This window comes from Vulpes vulpes, chromosome 11 (assembly GCF_048418805.1).
Source record: "Vulpes vulpes isolate BD-2025 chromosome 11, VulVul3, whole genome shotgun sequence".
NCBI lineage: Eukaryota > Metazoa > Chordata > Mammalia > Carnivora > Canidae > Vulpes > Vulpes vulpes.
In genome coordinates, this window is record NC_132790.1 from 95769506 (window position 1) to 95796250 (window position 26745).

At 38.6% G+C, this 26745-nt stretch overlaps 2 protein-coding genes across 2 annotated transcripts in view; one reads left to right on the plus strand and one right to left on the minus strand.

Annotated features, from left to right (window-relative positions):
- Positions 1 to 6908: 6908 nt before the first annotated feature.
- SERP1 (stress associated endoplasmic reticulum protein 1) lies at positions 6909 to 12801 on the minus strand. The gene is made up of 3 exons (XM_072727132.1): positions 12302 to 12801; positions 12034 to 12109; positions 6909 to 10740 (listed from the first exon to the last, which is right to left on the minus strand). The coding sequence occupies exons 1-3, from the start codon at positions 12383 to 12385 to the stop codon at positions 10700 to 10702; spliced, it is 201 nt and encodes a 66-aa protein (XP_072583233.1). The 5' UTR covers positions 12386 to 12801; the 3' UTR covers positions 6909 to 10699.
- EIF2A (eukaryotic translation initiation factor 2A) overlaps positions 12778 to 26745 on the plus strand; it is a 32603-nt gene continuing 18635 nt past the window's right edge. The window contains exons 1-3 of the mRNA XM_026015736.2: positions 12778 to 13024; positions 21656 to 21725; positions 23868 to 23942. Coding sequence (XP_025871521.1) covers positions 12997 to 13024; positions 21656 to 21725; positions 23868 to 23942 — 173 coding nt within the window. The 5' untranslated portion in view covers positions 12778 to 12996. The remainder of the gene's footprint in view (positions 13025 to 21655; positions 21726 to 23867; positions 23943 to 26745) is intronic.

The window sequence follows — 26745 nt, forward strand, 5'->3', positions numbered from 1 at the left end:
TGTCCTATGTTTATGGATTGGAAGATTTGATATTGTTAAAATGGCAATGTTCCCCAAATTGATCTGCAGATTCAACATCATCCCTACCTAAATACAAGTTGGCTTCTTTATAGAAACTGACAAGCAGATCCTAAAATTCATATGGAAATGCAAAGGAACCAAAATAGCCAAAATAATCTTGAGGAAGAACAAAGTTGGACCTAAATTGGTCTGAAATCAGACCTCCTGATTTCAAAACTTACTACAAAGCAAGAGTGATCAAGATATTGTTACTGGCATAAAGCTAGCCATATAGATCAATGGAACAGAATTGAAAGTCCAGAAATAAACCCATATATTGTCAATTGAGTTTTCAACAAGGATGCCATGGCAATCAATGGAGATACAGTAGCCTTTTCAACAAATAGTGCTGGGACAACTGGATAGCCACACATAAAATAATAAAATTGGACCGTGACCTCATACTATATACAAAAATTAACTCAAAATTGATTAAAGACCTAGTGCTCACTTTGGCAGCACATATACTAAAAATTGATTAAAGACCTAAACATAAAAGGCAAAATTATGAAATTCTAAGGAGAAAATAGAGGGGTAAATCTTCATGACCTTGGATTTCGCAATGGATTCTTGGATATGATACAAAAGCACAAGCAACAAAAGAAATAGATAAATTGAACTTCATCTAGACTTCAGACTCTGTGCTTCAAAAGACACTATCAAAAAAGTTAAAAGGACAACACTCCGAGAGAATATATTTGCAAATCATGTATCTTATAAGGGACTAGTATCTAAAATTATATAAAGGCCTCTTACAACTCAATAACAAGAAATAAATTACTCAATTTTTAAGAGGACAAAGAAATCTTATATTGATTGTTCTTACTAAACTAAAATAAGCAAAGGATCTCCAAAAATATTTCACTAAAGAAGAAAATGCACATAACTATCAGGGAAATGAAAATCAAAGCCACAGTGACATATCTCTTCATATCCACCAGGATGGCTAGAATAACAAAGACACTAATAACAAAGGATGTTGACATCTTTTGACAAGAGTTGACAAGGATATAGAGAAATCAGAACCCTCATACACTTTTGGAATGTAAAGTGATACATCCACTTTGGAAAACACTCTAGTGGTCTTCAAAAAAGTTGAACCACGGAGTTACCATTTGACCAAGCAATTCTACTCCCAGGTATATAGTCAAGAGAAATGTAAATATATGTCCACACAAAAACGTGTACACAAATGTCTATAGCAGCATTATTGATAATCATCAAAGGTGGAAAAGAAACTAAATCTTCATGAAATGACGGATGGATCTACAAAATTTGGCATATCCACATAATGGGACATTGTTCAGCCTTAAAAAGGAATGAAGTGCTGATACTTACTAACGTGGACGAGGCTAGTCTCAAAATACCACGTATTAAATTATTTCATTTATATGAGATGTCCATAATAGGAAAATATAGAGACAAAATAAATTAGTGGTTGCATTAGGTTATGGAGTGGGGGCTGTGGGGAAATTTTGAGTGGTCATAGCCAAGAGGTACTAGATTTCTTCTTGAAGCTATGAAAATGTTACTGTGGTGATCATTGCACTACTGAATATGCTGATAACCATTTAAGTGCATCTTTAAATAGATGAATTTTATGGCAAGTGAATTATATCTCAATAATGCTGTTTAAAAAAACTACTGAAAAGAAAAGCCAAATAGAACAAATGAACCTAAGTGCATATCAAGTTAGTGGCATAATTGCACAGAGAAATTTCACATAATTTAAAAGCTAATAATTTGGCTCCATATCCCTCATGAAACACTGCCTAGTTATAAAAAGAACTGCAAAGACCGTTTTTTTAGAAGACTGTTTTCAATAATCATATTGTTAATAAAATTATTATTATATTTTGAAACTGCTGTATATTTAGTAGGATAAAGCAACTAAGTAATCACATGATTGTTGTTAGGAACCAAGATTTTCAATTTAAGAAAAAAAAAAAAGAATACGAGACACAAGTGAAAATGTGTCATCTTCAATTTGGATTGGAAATACCAATATAAAATCGTGATGTACTTTCCTTAAAAATACATATTTTTTAGTTTCATTCGCTAAAAGCCTTAGAAACAATGTGAATACAATGAGAAAACAGTTGCAATAAGCATTCCTAGAGTTCAGACAGTAATCTCGAAATACCATACCCTGGTAAAAAGAATCATGGCAGATGGTTCCAAGTCTAGGGAAGGAAATATCAGGTGAATCTGGGGCATCTCAAAATGCCAGTCTCTTTTCTTTTCTTTCTTTTTTTCTTTTTTTTGCCAGTCTCTTTTCTATGTGCTTTGCCTGTATTTGCTCATTTAATTCATTTGTAATTGAAAAAATAGAATCAAAAAGATTGCCCAAGATCAGACAGGGAAAAGTGACAAAAACAAAACAAAACTAGGTACAAATCCAGGCTTCAGAATCAGCACTTGAAAAGTTGCTCAACCTTGCTAGTAATTAGACAAATGTATATTAAAACAACTCTGAGCCAACTTTACCCTCTTATTAGAAGGGCAAAATTAATGTCTGGCAAAATAAAATTTTAGTGAGCTCTCAAATAAAAGTCTTACATATTGCTGACAGAAACTTAATTTTTGGGACACGTGGGTGGCTCAGTGGTTGAGCATCTGCCTTTGGCTTGGGTTGTGATCCCAGGGTCCTGGGATCAAGTCCTGCATTGGGCTCTCTGCAGGGAGACTGCTTCTCCCTCTGCCTGTGTCTCTGTCTCTTTCTCTGTGTCTCTCATGAATAAGTAAATAAAATCTTAAAAAAAAAAAAAAAAGAAACAATTTTTCAGAATATTTTTTGGATAGTTTACCATACCTAATACATTTGAAGATGCACATACCTCATGCTCAGACATCCCCCTTCTAGGGGCATTTAGGTGGCGCAGTCAGTTGAGCAACTGACTCTTGATTTTTGGCTCAGGTCATGATCTCAGGGTCTTGAGGTCAAGCCCTGCATCAGGCTCCATGCTCAGAGGGGAGTCTGCTTGAGATCCTTTCTCTCCCTCTGCCCCTTCCCCTCTGTACTCTCTCTCCTTGTCAAATAAATAAGATCTTAAAAAAAGTTCCACTTCTAGATGAGAGAAATTCTTTTTTTATTTTTTTCATTTGTTTTTATTGAAGTTCGATTTGCCAACATATAGTATAACACCCAGTGCTCATTCCTAGATGAGAGAAATTCTATATATATTTATACGAGGGAACAATGTATAAACATCCACATTCATTACAGCCCAGAGTACAACAATGAACAAGTAGAAACAGCCTCAGCATCTCAGGAGCCTGGATACGTAAGTGCGGCTTATTCATAATGAGTATACTCCAGGTGGCAATTAAAATGAATGAATCAGGTCTACTGGAGAAACCTCAAAATTGTGTTGAGTCAAAAGTAAAATTGCATATAAAATGTACAGTTTGACATTACCTATGTAAATCTTAAAAAGTTCACAAGAGTATGTATTATGAATTTATTTATGCGTAGTAAAGGTACAAAAATACACGTGAATGACCTACGTTGACTTCATAAGGCAAGGAGAGGTGTTTTGTCCTATCTTTAACATTTTACTTATACCTTAAAAAAGAGATTTAAGGCAAATGTGGCAAAATTTTAATAACTGTGGCATATTGATGATGGCATGTAGACATGTTATTTTGTATGTTGGAAATTTCTTATAACCACAGTATTTAAAAATCCAAAGCACAATATCCTATATTAAGCACAGTTTGCTCATTAAAAAAAAAAATAAAAAAGGAGTGAAGGCTAAATTGCCATGTGGTAGCCTGGACTGAATTCTAGAACAGAGAGAGGACATTAGTGGGAAAACTGGTGAAATCCAAATAGAGTCCTAATCTAGTTAATGATGTCACTCCAGTGTTAAAGTCTTAGTTTCGACAAGTAGACCGTGGTTATGTAAGATGTTCACGTTAGGGGAAGCTGAGTGAAGGTGCAGAGAAACTTTCTGTAGTGTCTTTGCAACTTCTCTGAAATCTAAGTATGTTTTGGAAATGAGTGAAGGTATCAAATTCCATATATTTTCTCTAAGTGTTTTTCTGTTTTCTAACAGGGATTCAAGTCTTTTCTAAGGACAAATTTCATGAGCCAATATATTTACCAAGGGCCGTTTTCACGTCTGAGGTAGCATTACCTGTACTGCTTCCCCAGCTACGGCAATTTCAACGTGAGGTAATAAAAGGGAGGTCACAAGAGGCTCTAGAGCAGGGATTACTGTGTGGACAAGCGGTCTTTGTGACCAAGGTATCCCCTGGTTTCTCTTCAGCTTTCCAAATGCTATAGGTCTTCTTCTTGCAATCCTAATTAGCTGGGTTGGATCCACAGTCCCATAAGTTTTGAAAAGCCGTTCAGAAGGAAGAACGTCGGGAAAGTAAAATTATAGTTCGAGATGTATGACTGGCAAGTGACCCTAAAAAATAGGTGACTTCCTGCCACGTCAAATACAGAGGCTACTGTTAGTGTTTTTGATGAGGAAGGCCCCTCACCCTATCAGAGATGTTTTGGTTTTGCAGTTTACAAAGTTAGTGAATCCTATTTACGGAGAGCATTTAAGCTTTTCAACATGATTTTCCCATTAAGGTTTCATAACAGTTGCATGAATCAGGAGGGCAAGTGTTTCCTTCTCTGAAGGCCAAGGAAGTTAGCTATTTGTTTGACGCCATGGAACCAGAACTCTGAGTCCTCTTCAACACTTCTCAAATTGCATTTGTATATGAATTACCTAAGGGTCCTGTGAAAATGAAAATTCTGATTCAGGGGGCCTTGGGTGAGGGCCAAGATTCCGTATTCCTAACAGGGTTCCAGGTTACTGTGGGCCACACTCTGAATAATAGACCATTGACACAGGCTGGGTATTAAACTCTGTGGGTCCACCCTCCCCGTGCATCCCAGGTCAGCGTAGATGGACTTTAATGTTTAGCAAAGAAAGGGATCTGGCCTTGGAAAACATTTTTTTTTTTAAAGATTTTATTTTGAAATAATCTCTACACCCATTATGGAACTCGAACCCACAACCCCAGGCTTCAGTCCCACGTTCTACCACTGAGCCAGCCAGGTCCCCCTTCCTTGAAAAGCGTTCTGACGCTGTTCTCAATCGAGCAGACATGACTGTTTATACTTTCCTTCTTCGTGTAACTCGTCTGTAACGAACAGGAAGTTGTGCACAAGTCACCGAGGGTGGAGCTAGGTGGAAACACGCTTGGATACTGCCAGCGTTTATTTAGCTTTATGATTTAGTCTTTGTCAGAAATTATCCAGGTGCATTTGGACCTTGGCATCTACAGTTGTTCATTAGTTGGTGCCTCAAGTGATAGAACACAAATTTTGTAGGCCCTTGGTGGTTCATCCTGGTCCCGTGGCACTCCTGGCTGCCAGGAGTTAGGTGGTTTTCCAGAGCTCCACATGGCTGAATGGATGGCATGTTCCCAGTGGACCCTGAGAGTTTCCTTGGTCTACTGTGTAAGATCTGGTTTGGAAACCACATGATACTGTAAATGCTCGTCAGTGTGGCGTGGCCTTGCCATAGGGAATTTATGAAGAGAACAAGGTTTCCCTTTCAAGGGCTGGATCTGATTTGGGAGGAACAGAGCCATCTGGGTTTGTGGTCTAGTTTGGAGAAAGATGCACCGCTGTGACATCCTTGTCCCTTCCCTATGATCTAGGGGCCCAGGACAGAGGGCAGCTGACAGCCCACACGCACCTGCTCTGAACAGTGTGGTTGTTTGACTTATAACTGGACAGACTGGTGTAGTGAGGTGTTGGCTTTCTTTATAAAGCACTTTTTTATAGTTTTCTCAATGACACTTATAATGAACGGTTCTCAAATATGCCTGAAGGACAAATCCTACTGTTGATGTACTTCCAAATATCAAGCTTATCCTGAGAGTTCATTTCAAGGCTAGACTCGGATGATGGTGCCGAGCCCGGCCATTAAGCAGAGGTTGCCAAGATCGAAAGTAGCTGGGATGACTGTCGTATCAAGGATGCATTATTTTACAAGACATGTTCTTACTTTATGATAGGGCATCTGGTGCTCTATCCCTTTCATCTAAAATGTTGAGCTCCCCTTGAGTGTGTAGTTTCATAGCAGCCTCAAGGCTGGTGAGAATAAATGAAAAAAAAAAAGTTATGGATTGTTCCTAAGGATTCTATAGCCGAGAAATGGAGAAAACTAATAAACATGGCAACATAATAAATGCTAACTCATCCAGAGTGCTCAATCCCAAAGTCAGGGATTCTAATTCCCCTGACAAGGGAAAGGTAAAATTTAAGCTAGACTTTAAAGGATTAGTAGTACTGTAACGTAGAGAAAATGAGCAAAAACACCTAGAGCACAAGGTATTAGAAAAGTGAAAGTAGACATTTGGGGCTGACCTGGCTACAGAGAGGGGGGCAAAGCTGAAAAGTAGGTTGTGCCAGGCTGTGAAATCTCCTGAAAAAATTCAACACTACAGAGTTATTTCACTCCAAGGGCAGCGGTAAGCCACTGAAGTTTAGTAAACACTCCGATTATACTTCAGAGAACTCTAATGGGGTTTCATGAGATTAATATATAAACGAAACTAAAAGGAGACAGGCCTAAAGAATCAGAATTCCTTGGCACTCGACATATTAAAGAGCCAATTTGGTCACCATAAGACTAGTTTTCTAATCCTGGTTCTGCTACTGGTTCATTAGTGATGGGAGAGATAACTTCTCCACTCAATCATTTGCTCAAATGTAAAATAAATGGGTTACCAAGGTAATTTCTAAAAGTTCCCTCTGGCTCTAAAATCAATTATTTTCATTCCCCTGGTTCAGACTTCTTCATAACGATGAGAAAAGAAGAAAAACCTGTTACTAATGCTTTTAATGATATTGAAATCATAGTTTTATTTAAATTTGTAGATTTGTTCTGCATCCCAAGGTAGAAGTTTGCACACTGAAAAAAAAGTCACACATGATTTATTCACTGAAGTTTCGTAATAAAAAGAACCTATGGAGAGCACATGACTACATTTTTTTTTTTTTTTTTTTTTGGCTACCAGACTATCAAATAAGATTTTTCAACATCACAGATGGAAATTTTTAAAACAAAATACAGTAAGATTATATAACAAAATACTTTTTAAAAATGTACTCTTGAATATGTTACAGTGGATAACATTACCGATTTGATCTATTTTTGTGCTGTACAGGAAATATCAATAGTAAATTTGTCACTTAAATTCATTTTCAAAAGAAATTGCATCTATAAAAGGACAAGTTTTTTTTTTTCTTTTTTGGGTTGGCAACATGCAAACATATTTTTAAAACTACATGTTTCTCTAAAAGCAGAAGTAAAGAGCTCATGAAAACAGAAGTGTTCTGTGTGGACATTCTACAATCATTCCTATGGTTTCTCTAGGGTATTGTTGAGTCCAGAAACTTGCTTCTAATTTCTGCTCTACCTCAACTAGCTCTGTCAGAGCATACGCGATTTACCTGGTTTTATCTTTCTTTTAAAATACTGATCATAATTACAATTTTCATTTTATTCTTTTCTCCCACTACTGGACTGAAAAATACTTGAGTGCCAGGACCCTATAGTCACAGCTCTAACTCCCTATCTGGCACATAACTCAATATTCACAAAACAAATGAATTTTTTAATCTGTAAATTGAGACAGTTGGACTAAACTGCCCATGTCTCTATTTTTATGATTCTGTGCTATGCATGAATTTACTTTGTATTATCTAAGTCCAGTTGATTTTTTCCCCTTCAGCTAGTCTTCTAAGCCTTTTATTGCTCATTAGTACTCTTCAAAATAGGACGTTTTTGTCCTAATTCAACTTGAAGATAAAGCAGTACAAGTACCTGGAGTAGGATGAAGTTTTGACAGGAAATGATTCTCTTGTGAAGTGACATTGAATTTGCTGTTGAACCCAACTCCTGCTTCTTAAAGTTCTGGTTTTTACTTAAAACAGTAAGTTAAAAACTAAAAAGGTACTCAAAGACAAACTTTAAAACAATTTCTAAGTGGAAAATTTGATGTTCTAAATTATACAGATGCTACAACAGTGATAAAATTTTGTTGATGAACCTCCCAAGAACACAGTCCAGTTCTACACGGCATTCCTTTGTGCCAACAAAACCCCAGGAACCTTAATGAGAAGAGCCCTGGCCCTGCAGTTGAGGATACACACTTCTTTAACAGAAGTCAAAGCCCATTACAATACATCCTGTTACAGTGAAAATCTTTCCTTATTTTGGAAGCCCACTCAATTATTTTGAGTAACATTATATACAACCCAACAGATACAATGAAATCATGGACAACTCTTTGAAATGTTAAACGACAAAGAGTAATTGGATAATGTAGACAATCCCCCAATAGACATTATTACCACTCTGTGTTCAACACTGATGACATAAAAATTCAACTGGGAAAGAACTGTGATTTTTTTCCCTTGAATGGGAGTTGGATAATGAGGGTAAATCCTAAGAAGTATTTAATCCACTGTGCTTTTAATGTACTTCTTGCTACTTACTCCCAGTTAAAAACTTTTTATCTGTGTCTCAAGGTACTTTTTAACTTAAGTACAATACTAGGCATTCTTTAAAATAATCTTCTATTAACTGTAAAAAGCACACTCAGATAAGAAATCTGTAAAATCATACCTTTTAGAAGGCATCAAATAATCAGGGAACTTTATTTTTTTAAAGGATAAATCAAATAAGACATTGCTTTCGTTGACCCAAACATGCATAATCCATCCTTAATATAAAACGTACTCAATTAGGAAATTACACATGAAATACAAAGGGAATGCAACTTTTACATATGTAAAATGATTGCTAGCTATGGAAATTTAACAGTCGAATTAATGGAGACATTGTACAATTAAAAAAAAAACACCCCAAAACCCTAATATCTTCAAGCCAATTGTCTATAGTAAACCAGGGGAAATTCTAATATGGAATGGTTTGACTCAAAGCAAAAATAAGGCACCTGCTATAAATTTAGAACAGTAACTTTCATTTTTAAAGTTACAATAAAATAGTATTAGTCAACCAAGACACTTGCTTCAAAGAGGGAAACAAGTACAGGGTTGATTTCCTGGGTGAGAAAGGCAGGTAACAATGCAGATAAAAAGCCTGCTGGCCCAAGGCTGGCTGACTCCTTCCCTATTCTTGAATAGTTAAGTTCCTAAACATCCTAAACTGCTCCTCTCCCTCATTCTTCCCCTATAGTTAGGGGTATCAGAAGCTCTCTCTGAGGTTCACACTGTGTAAGACTAGGTAGCAGATTTCCCTTCTGTTCCTCTTAAAACAGCTTATTTTAAAAGAGTTATCCTGAGGCGATTAACAAAGCAAATGAGCAGCTTTCTTTCCAATTCATTGATGCATAGACACCTCTTAGGTGCTTTTTTAAAATCAAGTTATGACCAAGTATTTAAATAGCCAAAACTTAAAATTTTCGACAGTACCAGAAAACCCAAACCCTGCCTTCTCACCCTTACCATTAGTAAAATGAAACTTTGATCAATCTTAACCTACAAAATCATACAACAAAGGGAAGACTAGACTGATCCTTATCAGTGAATCCATTTAATTCCAGCTGGCACCTTCGTCTGACGTATCTAGTACTCTAACAAAATTTTTATCCTCAATCTAGAAAATTATTTCCAAACTAAGTAGCTTTTTAGTTGATGTGCCTTTTTTGGTATTAAAAGTGCTATTAACGTGCTAAGATGTCTTATAGCACGTTGGGACTCACCAGTATGCCCTGATGAGACACCCATTTTTAGTAGTATTTTTCCCTAAAATGCTGTCTAGCATAGTAGACCCCTTTGAATATATTAAAGTAATTCTGGTGAAATCAATGGTGACATAAACCTTCCCTGACTGTACTCCACCATGGTAGTTTTAGTGAAAATGAAGTGACTCATTAAGTTACAAAATGCTCAACCACATTGTTTTCTTATGGCATTTCAGGTTAGTATAATTAGTCATGCAAAATCGAAGGTAGTGTAACAGAAATAATATTGTTAAAATAGGCGTTGTAGCTATAAGCATCTCCCTTTATATTAAGCATTTAGAAGCTTTTAAAAAAATTTAGGTACTAAAGATTATGGGAAGACTAGGTTAACTGTATAGATGGTTCCATTTATAAGCACTTTATTACAGGACAGTTACAGGACCCTATATGGGAGTGTGCTTTCAATTTAAGATATAGTAATAAAGTGCCTAGCCATATAAAAACCAACTCCAAATTTTAAATTAAGCTAATTGCATTTACACATTAGAGTTAACAAAACCTAGACCTTGCCTGTATCGATTTACTCTAATTACCTATACTGGATACTGTTTTAATAACCACATCAAAAAAAATTTACTCTTTACTGACTGAATAAGTAGGGTCCACTACTATAGCTTAACAATCAAATTTTATTGCTTTATTCATGTGGTGCTTTTGCAAGGCACTGTGGTATGGACTAGAAAACTTGGAATGACTCGTGAAGAAACCTTGGAATGACAAATGAAGGATGATATGAAAAGTCATTCTGAGGCAGGATGCTTTACTGAATTGTTTTTAACCAGGGTATCAAACATCAGGAATGAGTTCAAGTTAAAATTCACAGGAGAATGGAAACATCTTAAGGTCAGTCACTTCACATGCCCATCCTGATACTTTGAATAATCTGGAAAATTGCTGTAAAGAGAAAGAGCAAATGTTTTAGTAACCATGCTTTGAATAAAATAGGTCTGGCAACTGACAAATACTTATTAAGGCAGTTCACAAGAATCCAAGAGCACCTTTAGCATTACTTGCAAATGCTACATAACTTCATTGAAATAAGAAATGAAAACAAGCCTACTCTCTCTAATAAAACAAGCGAATGTCTGTAAGTTATTTTTTTAAATTTCAGCCTCTCTTGAGTTTTATGTCTGAACGTCTAACAGATTTTGCAGTGCACATTTTAGAAAGAACTTAAAGCACCGAAGCAAACAGGTTTTTCCGGCACAAGAATTATTTTGGTTTATCCCCAAAATATTAAATGTCCTTCTAAGGCCTGGACTATGATATAACCCTGTTTCCTCATTTTCACAAAGCTGAAATTCGATAAGCTTCAGGTTATATAAATTGCTTGGCTCTTGGCCATTTATCAAGAAAGCTTCAAACGAGTCAGTTTAGGAGGCAGGCAAACTGAAAGGTGAAAGAGGAACCTCAGTAACTTTAGAATGTCAGAGCGTAAAAAAAAAAAAAAAAAGAATGTCAGAGCGTAAAAGAAACCTGTACTTCAGTATCGACGACTTGCATATTAAGATAATAAACGAAGAGGGAAAAAAAAAAAAGATCCTTTGTAATTTGCAGGGGCAGGAATCTATCACTTTAACAGCAGGCCAACTTGATAACTTATGGTTTCCTGCCATATGTCAAACGTTTCTTTAATCTAAAAAACACTGGTCTCACGTATTAGAGTTGCCAAATCAGGTCTGTTTCCTTTATATGGAAATCAATTCTCTGCAAGAGCTTCACTTTCTAAAACGTACCCGACTGTGACAATAATAAAGACATGCGATCGCCGGACACGTTAAATGAAAAAGTACAACGTCCACGTTCCCAAGCGTTTCTGCAAACGTTTCGATAATGAGGCTGCAAAAACACTCCGGATTCTCCTCCCGTGAAGGTTTTTCTTTTGTTTCTGAGTCTAAATTTCTCCCAACGTGATCGTAAGTTACGGAGGACCTGACCTCCTTTTTTCCGGATCTCCTGCGAGCACGACCCAGGGCGGTGAGAAGTTTCTGGAGCACCACCCTCGGTGCAAACGTGGGACGAAGCGAGTCGGTTCGGACGAGAGAGGGGCTTGCGGCGGAGCTCCCGGCAGGTGAGCTGGGAACTCCGCTGGGAGGCTTCACCGCTGACGGGCCACCACGTCATCCCAGACCCGACATCCAAACGCCCTACCCCCCCCCCCAAAAAAAAAACACAAAAACCACTTACCAGAACCACAAACAACAAAAATGAAGAGGGCCAATAACCAGGGTCCTACGGACGCCTTCTCTTCGGGAGCGTTCCTCTGCAAAAAATGGAAATTCCCTTTTCAAATGCAAAAAAACCCCCAAACAAACCCGCCTCGACCCCCTCCCCGAACCCCGAGCTCCCGCACCCACCTTCCCGCCCCTCCCCCCGCCCCCCCCCCCCGCGTCCCGCTCCGGGCTGCGGACACCCCCACGCGGCCCTGCGACCCGGGCCCGACCCCGCCGCTCACCGAGGTCTTGGCGACGTTGCCGCGCTGGGTGATGTTCTTGCTGTGCTTCTCGTTGGCCATGCGGATTCGCTGCTTGGCGACCATGTTCGCGGCGCCGCCACCTGCCCCAGCCGCCGTCGGGCTCGCCCGCCCGCCGCCCGCCTGCCCGCCTGCCCTCGGGCCGCCGGAGCGAGGAGGCTCTCAGGCCGGGGCGCTGGCTCCGACCGCCGGGCCTGGGCCGAGCCGAGCGCGGGAGGCCTGGCGACGCCGGACCGGGCGGCCGAGACGCGGGCGCGCGGGGGCCACAGACCGCAGGCCGCCGGGAGCGTGGAGCCCGCGACGACGGAAACGCAACAACCGGCCAGCGCTGTCCGCAGCCTCGAACTACTTCGGGTTCGGCTGCCAACGTCAGCACTGCACGGGCTCCGCCCCGCGGAAGTGCGGGCTCCGCCTGCCGCGGCTGAAGGCGGACGCCCCGCCCCGCGCCCCGCGCCCCGCCCCGCCCGGCGCTCTTTAAAGCGCGGCCCCGGAGCTGCGCGTGCGCCTTCGGGCGCCTTTGCCTTCGTCTCTCCACCCCCGGAAGCGAATCGGCCCCGAGGCCTCGTGATACCGGAAGCAGCTCCGCGCGGTTTCCACGCCCGGGGAGACGTGTAGGGGCCGGGTTTGGCCCTCGTGAACTCTGACCCAAGCGCACGCGTTTCTCTTTCCGGGACAAGATGGCGCCGTCCACGCCGCTCCTGACAGGTGAGTCCTGGCCGAGTAAGGGGCTGTTCTTCAGAGCGGTTTCTTTTTGGGTTTATCGCTGTGCGGGAGAACCCGAGAAGCGCCGGTGTCCGATCCGCCTTTCCTTGCGGGCTGTGGAAGCGCTTAAGAGGGCCTTTTGGGACTCGTGGTGCAGCGTGGCCATCGGAAGTGAGGCCCCCCGCCTCCGGCCTCCAGCATCCCCCCCCCTCCCCTTCGCCTCCCGGTCCTTCCTCTCTGTCGCGTCAAGCTCCCCTGGAATTGAGGGAGGGGGACAAGCTCAGAAGGTGCTAGGTGGCCTTGTTCCCCGGGGCCGCCGCGCTGGTTTTATACGGACCCTTACCTGGTGACCGACCCAGGTGACAGGGAGACGTCGTGGCCTCTGTGATAAGGAAGACACATCAGCAAACGACTAAGCCACCGGAGCGAGCGACACGCACTGAATACACCCGAGTGATGCCGAATTCTGTGCTCCTCGCTGTAGTGAGACTTGAAGGACCGAATAGAGAGAGCAGAGCGGCGGGAGTGTGGTCTGGACTTGTGGCAGTGGCCGTCATAGGAACGGCCTAGCAGGGGATCCCGGGGGGCGCCCAGGGGCTCCATCAGCCCAGGGCGTGACCCCGGGGTCCCGGGATCGAGTCCCGCGTCGGGTCGGGCTCCCCGCACGGAGCCTGCTTCTCCCTCTGCCTGGGTCTCTGCCTCTTCCTCTGTGTCTCTCATGAATAAGTAAAGAAAAAATAAATAAATAAATAAATAAATAAATAAATAAATAAATAAATAAATAAATAAATAAATAATAATAATAAATAGAAAGAAAGAAAGAAAGAAAGAAAGAAAGAGAACCTAGCAGCGTCTGAGGTTGACATGGTCATGAGCATTTTCGAATTTGAACATGAGAGGATTCCTGAGATTTTGAAGGCGGAGGCAGAGTTTATAATTCTGGAAAAGATGATTAAACTTGAGTTTTGGACTGTGTCCGGGGAGACTGGACTAGGGTAAGGGCTGGGATTCTCGTATGAGTATCAAGTAAAGAAGGGGGAGGTCGGGAGAGAAAAGGGTAGAGGCTTTTTAAAAGGCATGGGTAGCTTACATAGAAGGGAAAAAAGTTATTAACAGAAAGGTCTACTTTTTTTTTTTTTAAGATTTTATGTATTTATTCATGAGAGATGGACTGAGAGGGAGGCAGGGACATGGAGGCAGAGGGAGAAGCAGGCTCCACGCAGGGACCTGATGCAGGACTCGAACTCAGCACCCCCCCCCCCCCCCCGCCGGGGTCAGTACAGGAGCCAAGGCAAAAGCTCAACCACTGAGCCACCCAGGTTCCCGGAGGGTTGTCTCCTTTTGAAGATGGGGGTTATGTCCCCCTGAGACTTGAATCCTAAAAAGCTGTGGCACTTTCTGGCATCCTCCGTTTTAAGACTTCTGTTGTTAAGCACCACATCGGCTCCTATCAGTCTTGACTATCCGCAATTCCTTCATCAGATATCTATCAAATACTGACTGTAACTTGTTAGATGACATGTCGGGCCGATGTTGTTAAAAGGCTTAATTACATGCTTAAGTGAATCTCCCCCCCGCCTCTGGCTTCACAGAGATCACTAGTATGCTATTCACAGTTTTGGAATTCTAAATGCTTATTGAAGTCTAATTAAAAAAAATAGTACATTAAAAATATCTGATAGATTTTCCTCTCCTTTAAAAATCCTTACAGGGTCTTCTCCATGCTTACAGGGTGAATTCCATCCTGTCTAACATAGCGTGTGGAACCCTTCATAATCCTTGAGAAGCTCTTTGCATTTCCTTCCCCTCCACCCACCCTATTTCGTACTCCATCGATATCGTACTGCTTATAAAACCCTCAAAAAATCTACGTCTTCAGTCTAGGACTATGCTGTTCCTCTTGATTTGGCCTACTTCTTTTCATCTTTTAAAATTCATTTCAGGGGCCCCTGGGTGGCTCAGTTGGTTAAGTGTCTGCCTTCAGCTCAAGTCACAATCCTGGGAGTCCTGGGGTGGAGCCCCCTCGTCGTGCACCATGCTCAGTGGGGAGTCTGCTTCTCCCTCTCCCTCTGCTCCTCCTGCTTGTGCGCTCTCACTCACTTTCAAATAAATAGATAATAAAAGTAAGTGAATAAAATTCATTTCAAAATAATTGCTTTTTGAAGCCTTTCTCCACTTTCCTCATATGATCTGTTAATCCCAGGCTGTTTTTGTACATATATATATGTGTGTGTGTATATATATATATATGTACATACATACTTAATTTTTTTTTTTTTTTTCACTTTTCGCTTAGGTTAATTACCTGGTTGCTTAGAGGTTTTTCTGCCTTGCTAGACTGTGAACTCCTTGGTGGGGGCAGAGTGTTACTCATCCCTGTCTTCTCAGTACCAAGTACAGTGCATGGTAAATAACAGACATCCTCAGTGTTTGATGGAAGAGCAAATTCATAAAGGATGACCACTTTGTTTATAGTCAGTTTTACAAAGAATGACGCTTTTCTTAACGATGCTTAAAATCAGAGACTTTGTAAGAACTTGAAGGTTAGCTAGTCAGTCAGTCCCTTAGATTCTCATATTCATAGAGGCCCAGAGATACTCACATTGTAAATTGGCAGAATCAGGATTATACTCAGCCATGCAACTCCATGGTCCATTTTTCTTTTACTTGAACACACTGATTAATTCTTTAAACACTGTTAGTATAGATATTTCAGTCAATAATAGATTCTTTTATTTGGTCTCATTCATGTGGGGAATATAAAAATTAGTGAAAGGGAATAAAAGGAAAGGAGAGAAAATGAGTGAAAATATCAGTGAGGGTGACAAAACATGAGAAGACACCTAACTCTGGGAAACGAACAAGGGGTAGTGGAAGGGGAGGAGGGCGGGGGGGCGGTTAGGGTGACTGGGTGATGGGCACTGAGGGGGGCACTTGGCGGGATGAGCACTGGGTGTTATGCTATATGTTGGCAAATTGAACTCCAATAAAAAGTTTTTTAAAATAATAGATTCTTTTACTTTCAGAATCGTTTTTTAAACTTAGACTTGTGGGATTTTTGGAGTTTGGAATAATCTGGACATTGTCCAGTAAATTCTGTTATCACAATTTTTATTGGAAATGACAAGGCCAGAGAGAGCATACCTGGGTGGCTAATTCCATTGAGCGTCTGATTCTCAACTTCAGCTCAGGTCATGGTCTCCAAGTTGTGAGATCCAGCTCTAGCTCTTGGCGTTTGGGACTCCACGCTTTGTGGGAGGTCTGCTTGGCATTCTTTCCCTCTCCCTCTGCCCTTCCTCCTGCTCATATATGTTCTCTCTCTCTCTTTCTCTCTCTCAAAACAATCAATTTTTAAAACAAAATTCATTCTCAGGCTAACATTCTCCAGGTTTACCTGGAACTCAACCAGCTTGGCCACCTAAAGGGAAGCACATTTTTTGCCAGTCTCAGTCCATGCTGGCTGTCTTTGGCTTGGCTTGGCTAGATCTTGCTCATCTTTGAATCAACTTTTATTTGAATCACCAGAACCAAATTCTGTTCTCACCTTAGGATAGTTTCCCCTGAAAATTAGAATCTTCCAGATTCTGATGGCTTTATATGAAACCCATATATCTGATCAGCTTGCCTGGTTGAGGACACTGAGATAATTTATTCAAAATAGAGTCATTGTCCTACATTGATAGGTACTGCAATGGATGTAAGGGTTGGAAAAGGTTTTCCATTATAGTGATCCTTATGTCCCTGGCATAGGACCCTTGTTTGTTGGAGCCTAATAGTTTTCTCATTAACTCAGGTCTAGAGCAATAAATGGTATACGAGTAACCAGAAAGGCTACTAATATTTAAAAAGATTATTTAAGTGCAATATTTAATATGATTGTTTTTAAACAGTTTTTCTGTGTGAAACTCTGGTATTTATCACTTTATTGATAAGAACTGTTCACATTTTAGGTTTCTCTCCCTAATAAAATATGTTTCCAGATGGCCTTTGATTAAAGGGGAAAATCATTCAAAACAAGGGATCACATTAACTCTCAGTACACTGTATTAAACTATCTCTATTCTTTTCAATGTTTCTCACATTCAGTCACTTCTAATTAAAATGAATTCCTCATTAGAAAGCCACATGTGGAAAAATTGTTTTTGTTATTGAAAAGAACTTTTGGATCCCTATTTATTTTTGCTTTGTTAACTTGTAATACAGTTTATGTTCTGTTATGAATCCGGTTTTGTGTTTCTTCTAATAAACTTTGTATATCTATTTATTCTTGTATAAGTTACTCAAACTGATTATATCCAGTAAAGTATCTTGGTGTTTCCAAAATGTCTTACAGCACTTTTTCATAGTCATGCTTCTGTGTAAGGAGGTGTGAAATAAAGTATTTGTTGTAAGTAGTGGTTTATATGTATGAACAAGATGTAGTGATTCAATATGATTTTTATGATGAATTCAATTGATAATTAGTCCCCTTAAAATAGACATATCTGTTATAAAGAATATCACCAACAATATCACTGGTTTTAAAGTAGCTCTGATTAGTACTTTAATCTCATAGGATTTTTTTTTACCTTAGTACAAAAGTTTTGGTCTATTCATTTTTTTTATTTTGATGTAACATTTTTGTTTGGTATTCCCAAGCAAATCCATTCTTGAGAAATGCTGACAAACTTTTTTTCAAACTTTGGTTTAATTTTTGCCATATTATAAACAAGCATTATAAAAAACGATGGTCTTTTTAAAAGCCTTATATTTTTATATGATTTAAGATTTACAAAAGTCTTCCCAAGTGCCCTTCACCTAGCTTTCTCCAATGATAACATGTAACCCTAGTACATTATCAAAACTAGGAAATTGGTGCTTGTACAGTAGTATTTACTAAACTATAATCCTTATTTGGTTTTCACAAAGTTTTGTTTAAGATTTTATTTATTTATTCATGAGAGAGACAGAGAGAGAGGCAGAGACACAGGCAGAGGGAGAAGCAGGCTCCATGCAGGGAACACGATGTGGGACTCGATCCTGGGTCTCCAGGATCACGCCCTGGGCTGAAGGCAGCGCCAAACCACTGAGCCACCCAGGCTGCCCAAGATTTCACCAATTTGTGTGTATATATGGTACTAAGAAATTTTATCACATATGTGATACATGTAACCACCACTATCAGAATGTTGAACTGCTCCATCATCACAAAGATGCTATCCTGGGGTGTCTGGGTGGCTCCTCTAGTTAAGTATGATATCAAGTGCAGTGTCAGGCTCTGTCCTGGGTGTGGAGCTGCTTAAGATTCTCTCTCTGCACCTTCCACCCCACCTCTGCTGGTGCATACATGTTCTCTCTCTCTCTCTCTCTCTCTCTCTCAAAAAAGAAGGAGGAGGCGCCTGGGTAGTTCAGCTGGTTAAGCATCTGCCTTCTAGGGTCCCAGGATCGAGCCCCACATCAAGCTCCCCACTCAGCGGGGGGTCTGCTTCTCCCTCTGCCCCTTCCCCTCCTCTCTCTTTTTTGCTCTTGAATAAATAAGATCTTAGAAAGAAAGAAGATGCTACACTTATATTGTGAGACCCTCCTTCCAACTCTAACCATGGACAGTCAGTGATATGTCTTTGATAATTTTGTCATTTCAGGAGTGTTATATAAATGGAATCAGAAAATATAACTTGGATTTTTGTGTTAAAACTAGTCTTTATTTAGAATGTGAACATGTGCATGTTGAAAAGCAGTTGATCAATTTGACTCAAGATTTTGTTTCTCCAGAAACCTACTAAAACCAGGAAGTAAAAACCACATGAGACTGAATGCTACTTGAGCGGGAAAGAGTGACACTTTTCACACTGATTTTTTTCTGTCAAGTGTTGTGTTTCAAAATTTTGAGTTAATAATCTGCATGAAAAAGTGTGAGTTAAGTAGTTTTTGTTCCTCACTCCTGTTCTTAGTCCATTCAGGCTCCAGTAACAAAAATATCATAGAGTGGGTGGCTTAAACAACATTTATTTCCCATACTTCTGGAGTCTGAGAAGTTCAAGGTCAAGATACTAGCAGTTTTGGTGTCTGGTAGGAGCCTACTCCTGATTCAAAGACAACCATTGTCTGCTGTGTCGTCATAGGGCAGAGGGGCAAGGGAGCTTCCTGGAATCTCTTTCATAAGGGCGCTGTAATCCCATTTATGAGGGCTCTGCTGTCCTGATCTAATTACTCCCCAAAGGCCAACTTCCAAATACCATCACAGTAGGGATTAAGTTTCAACATATGGAGGAGGTGGGTGGTAAACATTTGGTTTACAGTAGATCCTTTGAAGTTTTCTACCTGTCTTAGTTTTGTATGTAGGTATGATGTAGAAATTTTAGAAAAGGAAAACCTTGTACTGGTTGTCCTGAATACTCTGAAAGTTCCCACGGCTGCGGTCAGAAGGCTACCTTCATGCGTTCTGCGGTATAGCTGTCCCTTTAGGTCAAATGACCCTTGAACAACATTGGTTTGAACTGTGCAGGTCCACTTACACATTTTTTAAAAATAAATACAGTACAATACCGTGTTTTCCTTATGATTTTCTTAGTAACACTTGGTTTTCTATAGCTTATTTACCTTGTTGCAAGACTACAGTGTATAATACATATACAAAGTACATGTTAATTGACCATTTATGTTATCAGTAAGACTGTGGGCTACCAGTAGTAAGTATTTGGGGGAGTCAAGTAATTCACAAGTTTTCATTTGCACAGGATTCAGCACCCACCCCTAACCCTGCGTTGTTCAAGGGTCAACTGTATAATGTACAAAAGCTTTGAATTTTACCCCAGGTAAACATTGTGGTTGATGATAACAGCAAAATCAACAAATAGGACCAAGGTCACTAGTTACAAGTTCATGAGAATGCAAGAAGCTGACACTTTTGCGTTTTCTTTTTATCCAGTCACTTCAGGCATATGTTTTCAGGGCCATCGGTTAAGGTCATAGAACATGATTTGATTGCATCATCCTAGGGCACATTTTCTATTATGCCACAGCTTCACTGGAGCTTCACTGATGATACGCTGTTTTATTTCCTAGGTCTGTATGTAAACTCTGTAAGAGAGCCCTAATATGTTAAATTGCCAGAGCAGCTTGTGAGAGGTGCCTCACCAGGCTGACACAATTTTATGTAATTTTATGTAATAAAGTCTAATATGTTAACTCCCTAGTTTGGTAAATTCACTTTTTATTAATCCTTCAGATAAATGTTTGTTAAAACCGTTATTCTAGTATTAAGGAAAGAATGCTATATTTTCTTCTAAATCCTAATGTGTGATACATGATACCGCAGCAAATGATTTGGTGATGAGAAATAAGAAATAGCACTGTTTTGCCTGTGTAGTAAGAGAATTTTGATGCTACACTTGATCGTAGCCAAAAAACTGAGAAGTGTTGTTCATCCTCCAGATCTCAGCGCACAAATCCTATACTCAAGAACACTTTCCCTAACCTTCCATTTTTAGATTAAAACTCCCTATTATTCATTGCATTAGCCCCATAGATCGTTACTTTGTACCACTAAGCACACTTACAGAATTCCATGTATTTGACTAATTATGTAATTAATGAGGTGAGGGACAAGGCTGATTTTCCTCTTAATGTATCTCTAGTACTCAACCTGGGGCCTGGGAGGTAGTTTTTACTTTTTACTCAGCATTTTTTGAATGAATGAATCAGTTTGAGCTGTACAAGTTTCTAATTTAGCTATTTAAAAATACATAATTCTGTACATGTTTTTCCCTAATCTTGAACTTTGTTCCCACTTAATTTTTTAGGATATTACTGTCATTGGAAACTTAGTAAATGTGTCTCATCCCATTTGTTCTCTTAGTTTGAGAAATTGTAAATATCTTAATAATGCCTTACATTTTTTAGGAACTTTGAATATATTCTGTATTTTGTTGTTTATTTTGTTATTTATTTATTTATTTATTTATTTATTTATTTATTTATGTATAAAGCACACAGCCACCCTGTGTTCTAGTATTTCCTCTCTTCCATTGCAGACTGCCAACTTTTTGTTGTATCCTTACATGGCAGAAAGAGAGCTAGCTAGCTGCCTGTGGCTCTTAGGAGGGCACTAATCCCATTTATGAGGTCTCTTCTCTCATGATCAAATTACTTCACAAAGGCCCCAGTTCTAAATATCATCACATTGGGATTAGGGTTTCAATGTGAGAATTTGTGGGGGGACATAAACTTTTATTCCGTTGCATTACCTATTGATTTTCCAGCAGTTGCATGATTTCATGCGATAGGGTCAAGAAAAGTGTATACTTTAGTATTTGCTTATTTTTTGAAAAATGTACCCTTTTAATGCTAATATTGTTCTATGAAATGTTTAATAATTTCATTGATATTCTGACAGAAAGCTTTTTGTTTAAATATTTATTTATTTATTTATTTATTTATTTATTTATTTATTTATTTATTTGAGAAAGAAGCAGGCTCTCCGCTGAGCCAATGCAGGGATCCATCTCAGGACTCCAGGATCATGAGCTGAGCCAAAGGCAAATGCTTAACCAACTGAGCCACCCAGGCACCCCTGAAAGCTTTTTGTTTTTTAAAATGTTTGTGATTATTGAGTATTAACAAGCTAATGGTGGTTCTTTCATTTTGTTTCTTTAGTCCGAGGATCAGAAGGACTGTATATGGTAAATGGACCGCCACATTTTACAGAAAGCACTTTGTTTCCAAGGTATGGTTTATATTGTTGACTGATGTTATAGAGAACTAACTATACAATACATCCTAAATTATTTTTTTGTTATATTCTGAAGAAGAAAGAACAAACAGGCTGCTTTCTTGGGGCGTTATATAATATTAACAGAAGATAGAAAGATGCATATTCTTTACCAAGAAAAATGATTGATCTTTAGATTTGAAAGTAATAGCTTCAGCATGTTTAAAAGTGTAGACAGTAGTATATTTGAGTTCAAGCCTTTAGTTTCAACGAATCTTATCTTGGAGGATGAAGAAAAACTTGCAGATGTGATAGCCAAACCGCTGCCTATAGTCTTTATGAAATCGGAAAATGAAAAAGGTTTAAGAAAGGAAGGAAATATAAATTGCATATAACTAGATAGATATAGATATGTTTTTTCTAAAAAGAAACAAAAGGCAAACCGAAAACTAATAAAAGTATTAAGTTGGTGGCATAACCATATGATGACATACAAAATTCTGAAATGCATTCATTGGTTTTATTGGTAACAGAAAATTAATATTGTCATTTTAAATCCATTGTAGGATAAAACAAATAATTACATTAACGTCATTAGAAACCAATATTTTTTAGCATCAGAATAAAAGGATAGCTGTGTATATATCAATATGAACTCATGATTAGTCATGCAAAATGTGTCTGGAGAGACTGTATGGAACCACCATGCCTCAGAACAATCAGTCATGGAGAGGAAGTATAAGAAATGTATTTTTGCAGCCAGAGCCTCTTTTGGTCTATTCAGGTTGAATTTAAGTGTCAGAACTCCTCTTCCTGCCACAGCAGTTAGGCATAATGGAAACCATGCTAAAATGTGGGCCTCACCACTAGAGTCTGAGACAAGCAGTGGTGTTAGCAAATGAGGTGGTCGAGTCTCTTCATTGAATAGCTGATTCCTGGAAGCAGGAAAGGTAAGGTGAGTCTGAGCAGGCCCAAAATGAGTCCACCACAGTCTCAGCATCACTAAGAGTAGAATGAGGACACGTTACATGTCTCCTCGTGGGTAGTAATGGGAACTACATGATACTCAACGTCTATGCAGGTTGAAAAAAAAAACAACTTGATTTTAGGCTTTTAGGTAAAGTGGCTCTCAAATTTGGCTGCACACTAGAATGACGTGGGGAGCTTTTAAAAACCATATCCAAGGACTGGGTATTAAATAAGTTGTAGCACAAGTGTAAGATAGAGGACCTCTTGATCATAGTTGTTTTTGTAGAAGAGGATAAAATGTAATAAAAAATAATGTTTCAGTAGCTACAATCTATCATTAGTACATGATTACAGAAACACAAATATCCTCAGGTGAGTTAATATAAAGATAATATCCAGTTTAAGGGGAGTGTACTGGTCAGTTCTCAGTGTTTATTATTTAATAATTCAAATGTTTATTAGCTTTGAAGTTCTGGTTTTGTGTGACTAGACATACGGACTTCCTCCATGTGCCCACATGCACATTTCTGTTTGTGTGTTCCTTATCACTGGGAGATGTACGTAGAGTAGCCATCTCCAGTTGAGAGATACAGTACTTAAGAGTTTTGATCCTTGGATAGAATATTGGTAAGAAGTCTGATTTCCTAGGTCTGCTTTTATAGAGCATCCTGCATCCACACTTACTTAATGTGAAGATCCTCTTACTGTTGTTATACTTCTTGTCTCTACACATCAGAAATTGATGAAAGATCTTTGTCCCTCAAGTTCAGGGGCACTTCATGATTACTGGAGGATATTCTATCCATACCTGTTTTGTTATGCTGGTGACCTGGTGCAAAGCCTCCATATTGAAATCCTTCAGCCTTCTCAAGATTAGGGTTGACAGCTAGTGACTTCCATGTTCACTTACATTTTTGAGTTTTCACGCAAACTAGTTATTCAAAAAGCCTCTATTTTCTTCTTAAGGTTGATCTGTTGATGTAACATCAATTTCCACCGTACTTTACAGTGGCTCTGTAAAGTTTTGGCACTGTATTTTAAGAGATAAGGCATTTGGTAGACTAAAGCATTTTGGAATTACTTCTTAAATTTATGTAAGTTCATAATCATTAATAAGATTGTAAATATTTAATCACATTTTTTGAAAAGTATTAATGCTTATTAAACTTTTTTTCTTATCATTTTCAGGGAATCGGGGAAAAATTGCAAAGTCTATACCTTTAGTAAGGATGGCACCTTGTTTGCTTGGGGCAACGGAGAAAAGTTAGTGTTTCTTTATGTAACATATTTTATGTGTGTATCATCAGTATGAAACATAAATGGCATTTGAATAACATGTGTTTGTTTGTCATTAATAAAGTCCATCTTTTAATGTCTTGATATAGTTAGCTAAAGCAACTTCCATAGAATACCTCTAAAGTTAGCAGCTTCTACTTATGTGCCATGACTTGATTTACCTAGTTTCTTGGAATTAGAAAGTAACATTTGAAAAGGGGCAATTAGTTTAATAATGCTGGAGAACCTGAGATGTTGTTTTAAATAGTGCTCTGCGTTATTGGTTAGGGTTTCTTAAGTTTTGCACCAACACTTAGAGAATAACTCTCTTTGCTTGTTTACCTTAGACTTGGTACTTATATCTTTGCTATTAAACTAGTAACAATTGTCTACAGTTATTTTTGTGAGCTTTATTGTTTAGAAAAATGTCATTTAAGTATTTTATAAAATATTCAAAAGTATGTTTAGTATAGTCTATATTTCATTAAATATTCAGATTACAAAATTGGTTTCACAAAAAAAAATTAAATACTCATGATTTCACTAAGAAAATCACTCCTTTTTTAATTTTTCCATCGTTACTACATTTCAGTTCAAAGAACCAGGAAAATGCCTAAATATTTGTTGCTTGGTTTAAAGTTATTTTTGTTGTTTTTAAGCAGATGTAATATCTTAGGTTTTTTTAAAGGGAAAAAATGTATGCGTTAGTATGAAAAGTACGTTTTAAATGATTTTTACACAGTAGTGATGGATTCTGAAGTTAGATTAAACACCTGTGTTTTAAAAATTAATGCTACGAAGATCGTGATGAATTAGATGATTCACTTTTTAAAAAAAGCTTTTATTTATTTATTTATTTATTTGAGAGAGAGAGTGAACACAGAGCATAGGAGCAAGGGGAGGGGAAGAGGGAGAAGCAGACTCTCTCCTGATGTGGCACTTGATTCCAGGACCTGGAGATCATGACCTGAGCTGAAGGCAGACGCTTAACGGACTGTGCCACCCAGGTGCCCTGATGATACACTTATTATGACTATGAGTAACTGGCAGAATTAGAAACTAAAGTGTTTGTAATTAAAAATGTTAATCACTTGATTATTTTTTTAAAGTTATTGAATCCAACCAGTACACTACTACTCATAAATTATTAAGAATATAATCATATTAGGAGTATCTAGGTGGCTTAGTCAGTTGAGCATTTGGCTCTTGATTTTGGCTCAGGTCCTGGGATTGAGCCCTGCATACGGGTGTGTGGTTGGCAGAGTCTGCTTGTCCCTCTCCCTCTGCTCCTCCCCACCACTCACTCGCTCTCTCTCTTTCTCTCATGACTAAAATCTTTTTTAAAAAAGAATATAATCGGGATCCCTGGGTGGCGCAGTGGTTTAGCGCCTGTCTTTGGCCCAGGGCGCGATCCTGGAGACCCGGGATCGAATCCCACGTCGGGCTCCCGGTGCATGGAGCCTGCTTCTCCCTCTGCCTGTGTCTCTGCCTCTCTCTCTCTGTAACTATCATAAAAAAAATATATATATATATATATATATATAATCATACTGGGTCTTATCCACAGTGTTGACAGTCTTAGTCTCAAAGAATGTGCTCTCAAATTTTCTTATTTTTGGTATAAACTATTGTCAGTGTTTGAGTTTCATTTTTTAAAACCCATATTTTAATTTATACTTGAGTATACTATGAGTATGGGACATACCATGCTTCCTTTCATCATCTTATCTTTTTGAGGTATCCCTTATTCTACTAGCTTGGAGTTTGTTGAATAGGTCTGTTTTCATCTTCACAATTATTATGTATTTTATATATTTCATATCCCCACTTGGCTTTCTATTGGATTCAACTCTGAACTCTTTTAATATGTGCCCATTTGTTGTGTCTGTCTTTTTTAATGAATATTTTCTATTCCTGGTTCTAGCATTTATTTCCTTAAAGTGCTATGGCCACAACAACATATAATCTTCCTGGGGGCAAAAGAAACAGATGTGTTGTGGTCTTTGTTGAAGTCAAATTAATTAGAAACTATAACTGATTTTTCCTTAAATCTGTAGATTTTTTTAGTAAATACTCTTTGTTAAACTAAGAATAACTGTTAAAGGCTATCAATAATAACAAAAGAAGAAAGTTCCATGTAATTCTAAAATACGTAATTTATAGTAACTTGTAAAGGGTCCTGTGTTTAAACAATATGTAATAATCATTCTTAAACAATTTCTGCTTATCCTAAAACTGTCGCAAACTTGAGTAGAACAAAGTAACTTTAAGCAATTTCTAAAGTAAGATGGAGTATCTTTTTTTTTTTTTTTTTTTTTTTTTACCCCAAAGAGTACATAAGAGTCAGGTCAGACTGGTTTTAAAACTTGGCTCTAGCATTTATCAGTAGTATCTTGGACCCATCATCAAATCATTTAATTTTTCTAAGCCTCACTTCTACCATTTGTAAAATGAGATGATAATACCTATCTTATAAGTCTCTTGTGAAGATTAAATGAGAAAATGTGGGTAAAGTAGTTAGACCAGAATATGGTTTATAGAAAGCATCCCAAAAAATGAAACTGCTTTTATTATACAGTTACAATTGTTACAATTGTTATCATTATTGTATCATAATAATTCTTAGTTTTAGTCTTATCTTTTGGAGATTGCTTCTAAGATTTTAGTAGACATCAAAAGTCTCCTTGTTGATTTCAGAGCTGCTACTACTTTCATTAGTCAAATTAAAAAATATACTTTTGATTTAGCACCTCTATTTTCCCTTGGTTTGGTACACGTCACCTTGTCTGTA